This window comes from Strongylocentrotus purpuratus, unplaced genomic scaffold (genome assembly GCF_000002235.5).
Source record: "Strongylocentrotus purpuratus isolate Spur 01 unplaced genomic scaffold, Spur_5.0 spur5_scaffold_9, whole genome shotgun sequence".
Taxonomy (NCBI): Eukaryota; Metazoa; Echinodermata; class Echinoidea; order Camarodonta; family Strongylocentrotidae; genus Strongylocentrotus; species Strongylocentrotus purpuratus.
Window position 1 is genome coordinate 23,603,058 of NW_022145615.1, and position 6,694 is coordinate 23,609,751.

Consider the following 6,694-nt stretch of genomic DNA (forward strand, 5'->3'; position numbering starts at 1 on the left):
ATTGAACAATAATTTGCCAATGTGTGTTTTGCGTGACTGCTAAAGCATGTGTATGCTATGCTTATCAACTAGGGGACCTACGCCCTTATGTCATAAATGACAGTAATGAGGATTAATGCTCCACAAAAGGGCACTAATATAGCACATCGACACGGTTTTGATCCTGGGGCCTCACAGTTACGAGGCCATTACTTTGTCACTGAACCATGACTTTACGCAGCGGGGGCTAGGGTAGGGGGCAGATTTCATAAATTTAAAAAAAAAACAGAAAATGCAATGAATTTTCAATAATTTATTGCATTTTACCCCGGTTCCCAACATAAAAAAATCCTCTGTGTCCCCATGCCTTGAGCCCTAATTTCATGGCCGTCCAGAGGATTCCAACTTAATGAGCGACAGTGTATTATTACTGAATTATATCTTGTAACCATACTACACAGTCGTCATTCTTAGAATCATCAGTATTATCATCTTTTACACCGTCGTCGCTCTTATCTCTGATTTGATAACAATCACCTTCATTTTCATTATCATCAACAAAATCGTCACGAAAGTCTTTTTCAAAATTATTGTCGTCATTTGTCTTTCATGAGCATCACTGTAAAATAATCATAGTCACAGTCAATGTCACATTCCTACTCAACATCATAGCCGTAATCAACGTCATTATCATTACCAAGATCATCATCATCATCATCATCATCATCACCACCTTTAACGGCGTCTCTGTTCATCATCATAATTCTGACCAACATAACTAGGCTTACAACATTAATCAAAATTTTAATCTAATTTCTTTATTTGTCATTCCAATAAAAAACACAGCCCAACAGTTTGTATCATACGCAATGACAAATCTATGACAGGATACGTTGTTATAGCATCAAACATAAAGACAAGCAACGTTTATATAATAATAGGGTCAATCAAAGCTGTTTACGGTGAAACATGAAATTTAATATATGTACAACTGCATTTTCTATACGCCAAATCGTATATTAGCATGCGTCACAAATGAATCAAAATAATATCCAATTTACATCTTGACCAGTTCACATATTGAAGTAGCACCACCTTACTAAAATAACTACCACAAGGCGATCTAATCTTAGTCGTGGACAAAAATCAATATATTTTTACATCATTAAGATAAATCTGAATAAATACTTTCAATTTTAACGTTACATTTCACAAATTACAATCTACACAAAAACAGCTCGTTCATATTATTATCAATGCGTAGATCGCGACACTGACATGAAAGTGATGTATATATAATCATAACGACAAGTTCTACCGACAGGGAGCGGGTATGAGAATATGGGTGCCTATAATCACAGTCCAACATTTAAGACTCAGAGCAGCGTTTCATTGATAAATGGACCATAATTAAACGGAGGGTTCAGGAGGCTGTTCCCACACTGCAGATTGCTGAAGACAGTGAAAGCTTCATTTGACAGACCAGGTACGATGAGTTGAGGTTCTATAATGTAGATTAAATAGATAACGCTAATCGGAATCCATGTCAGTACGAAAGCGATGACGATGAGGAGGAGAGTAAGAGTCGCCTTCGTCATTTCAGCCGTCGATTCCACGCCATGTGACGTTGATGTCTGAGTTGTTAGGAGGAGAAACAGACCGGGACAAAGAAAGAGAGAAATAGAAAAAAAAAAGAAAAAGAGAGAAAATCATGAGCACCGTAGATTTTGATAGGAACATATATTGCGAAAAATATACATGCTTACAAACCAATTCATGCATTTAGAGTGATATTTGATCTTCCAATGGAATCTATCCAAACTTTAAAAAGACACCAAACATAAACAACTATGTTACCATTACATTTCCTTTTAGTGCCAATTGCATACTTTCGTAGTCACATGGGAGAGCGAGGGAAATTACCCCTCAATGATTGATATTGAGAGATTTTGTGAGAAAATTCTGTCAGCAAACCGCTTATCGTTCGGTGTAATCATGAGGGATGCTAACCTTTTTATCTATTTGATTCCAAAGATGGGCTTAGAAATGCTGTTAATTAAACACGATCGCCAAGACAGCTTAATGCGGGACTGCACTAATTGTAGCTACTTGCGCCCTCTATATAGCAAACAAACCCTAAACGGTACCCGTTGATCCCCCTTGATCCCTTATTTCTTATGTTAATTGAGAGCTGATTTGACGAGATAACCACCTGTCAGTGACCACGATGGGAGGTCTAATCCCTCCGGGCCAAACAAGTGCAGACAGACGTTAAGAGAAATTTGAATGCCCTATTATACAGAACTCATGTTCAGATTTTTTAGCAGTTTTTTGTCATATTCTCATGTCGGAATAGGTGACGGACAAAGTTACTGAAGTCATTGCTATCGCGTTATAAAAGGCAAATTTTGTAGATTACGTACCGATATTTCTTGGCCAATATTTCTTATCTAGGTCTCAGTACGTGATGTAGATGATGATACCATGGTGTCATCTCTGCTCCCCGTCTCTGTAATGTCACTAAATAAGCCTGTATGCGATGTCGATGAAACGCCGCCGCTCGTCACCTCAATATCCTTGGTAGTCCAGAATCTGGCCATTTAATTTTGATCTCCACCACACCAACGCTTCCTCTCCCTATTTACTTGCCGATAATGGCGTGATCATTAAATTAGGAAGCCAGGCTGGGCTGGTGAGCATAATTAAGAGTTTGTTGATAACGTCATCTTCGACGGCTTGAATCAAGTGTGAAGGGAAATTATAAAGGAGCGTGCAGATTCTGGACTATATCCTTGGCGGTGGTAAGGTGGAGGCTCGTTAAATCAGTCGCATTCTTATTGTTCCGTCCTCTAACCGTCTTCCGATTTTGATGAAGATTCTGACATAGAGAACGACGATGATGGCCAAAGACAAGTAAAACGTGACCGCACTTTGGATCATATTCGTCAACGGACTGAGAAGAAACCGCTGAGTACAGTGGAGTCCGTTGTCGTGATCGATGACGAACTCCCATACTGTGACGTACCCTATCCAGAACGAGAGTCCAATCACCCATGACAGAGAGTTGAAGATGATTGCCTTGCGCTTTGATCGAGATTGATAAAGGTTGATGGGATCATAGACCGCTTGGTGTCGATCAGCACATATCACAACCGCGTTGATGTTAAAAGCATTGGCGATTCCTTGTAAGATCCCAGTTATGACCTTACAGGCATTTTGAGAAAACGGGTACCGTTTTATGTACGAGTACTCTACGACAGCTCCCATTCCAATTCCAACCAGCAGATCCAGTATGGTCAGGTTCATGATGAAGTAATTATTGTAGGTACGTAGATGTTTTTCTTTTCAGAATGCGCCAAGACTGATGATGAGCGTGAAAAACACAGCGGAGAAGATGAGACTCCTCAGACTAAGCGGAGTTGTTCCAAAGGGATCCAAAGAATTAGTAGTAACATTCATGTATCCACTTGCATTCTGGATGTCAGTCCAAAACATGTCCGTTGAGTAGCTCTGCGTACTATGTGTGTATGTGTAATTGGGTTTTTACAGACGTGTATCAATCAGATATGATTATTTACGTCTGGGTACCGACCTTAACGTCACCATCCGAAAGACGTGACTCAGTTTCGAACCTGCGTCCTCGGCTGAATCAGTTTGTAACTTCCACTTTTTAGCTGGATTACAGGCGCACGCCACAACGCCTAGTTATAAGAGATGTCGGCCATGATCAATGTTGCACCTCACACAGATTTGTCTGTGAATACTTCTCATAACGAAAAGCAGTAAGTTATATAATTATTATATACATCTCATTTGCATGCTATTTCCCTCAACGAATCACAAGCGAGGCGTAGAATTATTTTGTCGGCCTATTTAGTTTCAAGCGTGTCAACTACAATGGAGAAAAACTTTTTGTAATAATCCTAAGATCGTACTTGTCATGTCACAGCTGCAGAAAAATAACATTTAACAGCGAGTTACAGAAATGAAATTGGCACCCGATTCGTATTTAAATCTTACTGTTTTGTTCAAAGGCTGCAAAATCCAGTGCAAAAATCAGTCTCTAAAAAGAGATGTTATCTACAGCGACATATTAAACGAAGTCAGCCAACATACGTTTCAGTCCTTGAAACATATTCGCGTGTTCATATGAAATTGTATTATTTTGCATGGAAAAGTTTTGTTTTGATTACCGATTCAATGTTCTTTTAGAGGTGACAATACCGTTTTTTCATCTTATTGAAATTTCGTTCCCTCAACAAAACCATCATGGCGCTTATTTCGAGAAAATATATTGAAGAAAACATATAATAGAGAAACAATCTAATTGGCTTTTAAAGGCCCACTGCACTACTTATAGCTACTTGCGCCCTCTATATAACAAACAATGTCTAATCGGTGACCATTGGTCCCCCATGATCCTCTTTTTCTTATGTTAACTGAGAGCTGAGTTGATGAGATAACCACCTGTCCAGTGACCTTGCTGGGCGCTCTAATCCCTCCTTTAATCTATGGCAGATAGCTTTAATCTGAATACCTCAGGAAGGTGTCAATCAGAAACAAGTGTACTTTGAGAAGTCCTTCTTAATTCATAATCTTTGATGGCAACCGGATAACTGCTCCCGCGACAATTGCTCCGGCATTCATTTCGTCAAATGTACAGGCTTGGGGTAAAGGTTACAAATGGGTTTTAAGTTAGGTTTAAGATTAGAGTTAGCATTTTTAGGGTTTGGGTTAGGTATAGTGTTGGGACCAGGGTTGAAGTTACTAATTCGGTTAACGTAGGAAATTGATGCGGGGTAATTATTGTCACAGGAGCACGTGTCGTGCAACTTTGAATGTTCAGTTCAAACCCTACTTCATAGCTTACACCATAGTTTTTCCCTCTTTCATGAGGTGTGAACATCCTCTGTTTTAGAACAAATGGGTACTCTGGTTATTTGGCCTAAACGTTAATTATTAGACCAAATGTTTATTAAAATCATGACTAGATCGTATTAGCTCATTAGACGAAATGGATATAGACAAAATGAAAATAGACCAACTGAAATACGACAAACTGAATTTTGGAATAAATTATTCTTTGATCAAAATTTGTTTTGGACTACAAGATGCAATAACGATAGACAAAATGGCATTTTCATAAAGTACTGTTCATGCACTCAATTGTAAGACAAAGTAACTTTTAGAACAAATGGTTAAAAATGAAAGATCTATTGACACCAGTGGTTATCATAAGAAATGAACGTAGATGTAATGGTAAGACAATTTGCTTCGTTGACATACTAATAAGATGGTGTTAGACTTTTAAGAGGATTATAACAAATAGGATTGGACCGATTAACTTTGCAATAAACCGGTATAACATCATTATCACAACGTTGCCTTTGTGACTTCACGAAATATGATTCATCTTTCCGCATATATTGCAAGAAGTGGTATAACAATAATGAGACTTTGGTAATAAGCTCATTACAAGCTTAATGATGATTGATGTATCGGCAAGGTTAAGAACTGTATTGACTCACTTTTAACGGGTTATTACTATTTTCTCGTAGAGCTATAAGTTTGCATAAATTCATTTTAGTCGAAAAGTTTACTTTTCTTTTTTTGTTGTGTATTCTTACATTACCATTATTAAATTATTAAAATTTCTCTCCGTAAAACATGCTGACTATGTAATAGCATAAAAAGTACCAAGTATCATTGTAATGCATTTTATCTGAAAACTAGATACCATAGATAGTTACTGACAACTATGAGCACAAGCAGCATTTTAGGAAAAGACGCATTGTATGCGAAGGTTATTTGATCTCCTGGATGCAGAACAAGCGCCTTGAAGTGACTTGACTTGACAAGACTGACCTACCATCCTTTGGGGAAAAGTATTATTACAAGTATTATAATATCACAATGGATGGACGCTTTAAACCTCCCTTATAATACGGTCCTAGCTCATTGTATTTGCTGAAATTATAATCGTGTAGGTAAACTTTGAGAATTGGAAATAAAGAAGAAGAACAAAAGAAATATCATTAAAGGTGCCTTTGAAGAAAAAAATGCACCTGAACTTCCTCATTTAGGCGCTAGCTTAACGTACCTTCCCGTTATTACATGTATATTTTTATGAACAATCCCTCTGGAAAACCACCATGATACCCCATGAACAGACACTTGAAACGACTTGTATTTGTTATTACCGTGAAAATTATAGATATAAAGTTCGACTGCCCAATGTTTACTTTAAAGAGAACTCAGATGTAAAACATGCCAGGTTCAAGATATCGAAGAGTATGCCCCGATTATGCAGAAAACGTGATGATTCGTACAAAGAATAACTTCACCTTTTTCGCAAAAGCAAGGAAAATGTTCGTCGTAAAATAATCCCCACTTTTAACCCTTTATATGCTTTGGTCGATTTATTGAGCAGACATGAACTGGCAAAGTCGACTTTTGGAACAAAGACATCATATCTTGCTAAACAATGTGGCAGTCCGGGGTTTAACTTCATAGCGAGTAAAGATTTAAAAGCCTTTTCAATGAGAATCATTATCAAGGAACTCTCACATTGGTGTTGCAAGGAGATCCTATGCTGTGCAGAGAATGCAAAACTATTGTTTGTAGTAAAAGATTTTGGTAATGGTGGCCCGAAACATGGGCTGAGAAAGGGCGTATGAGATGGGGTTTAAAATGCTGTTGCCGTACTGGAGATATA

The 6,694-nt window shown here is 37.9% G+C and overlaps 1 protein-coding gene across 1 annotated transcript; it reads right to left on the bottom strand.

The window, feature by feature from the left end:
* Positions 1-2,796: 2,796 nt before the first annotated feature.
* On the bottom strand, positions 2,797-3,285 carry LOC763099 (5-hydroxytryptamine receptor 1A-alpha-like). Its single transcript, XM_001198971.2, has one exon. The coding sequence runs from the start codon at positions 3,283-3,285 to the stop codon at positions 2,797-2,799; it is 489 nt and encodes a 162-aa protein (XP_001198971.2).
* Positions 3,286-6,694: the final 3,409 nt, after the last annotated feature.

Coding starts and splice junctions, on each gene's coding strand:
- LOC763099 (XM_001198971.2), bottom strand. CDS start 3,285: ATGAACCTGACCATACTGGATCTGCTGGTTGGAATTGGAATGGGAGCT.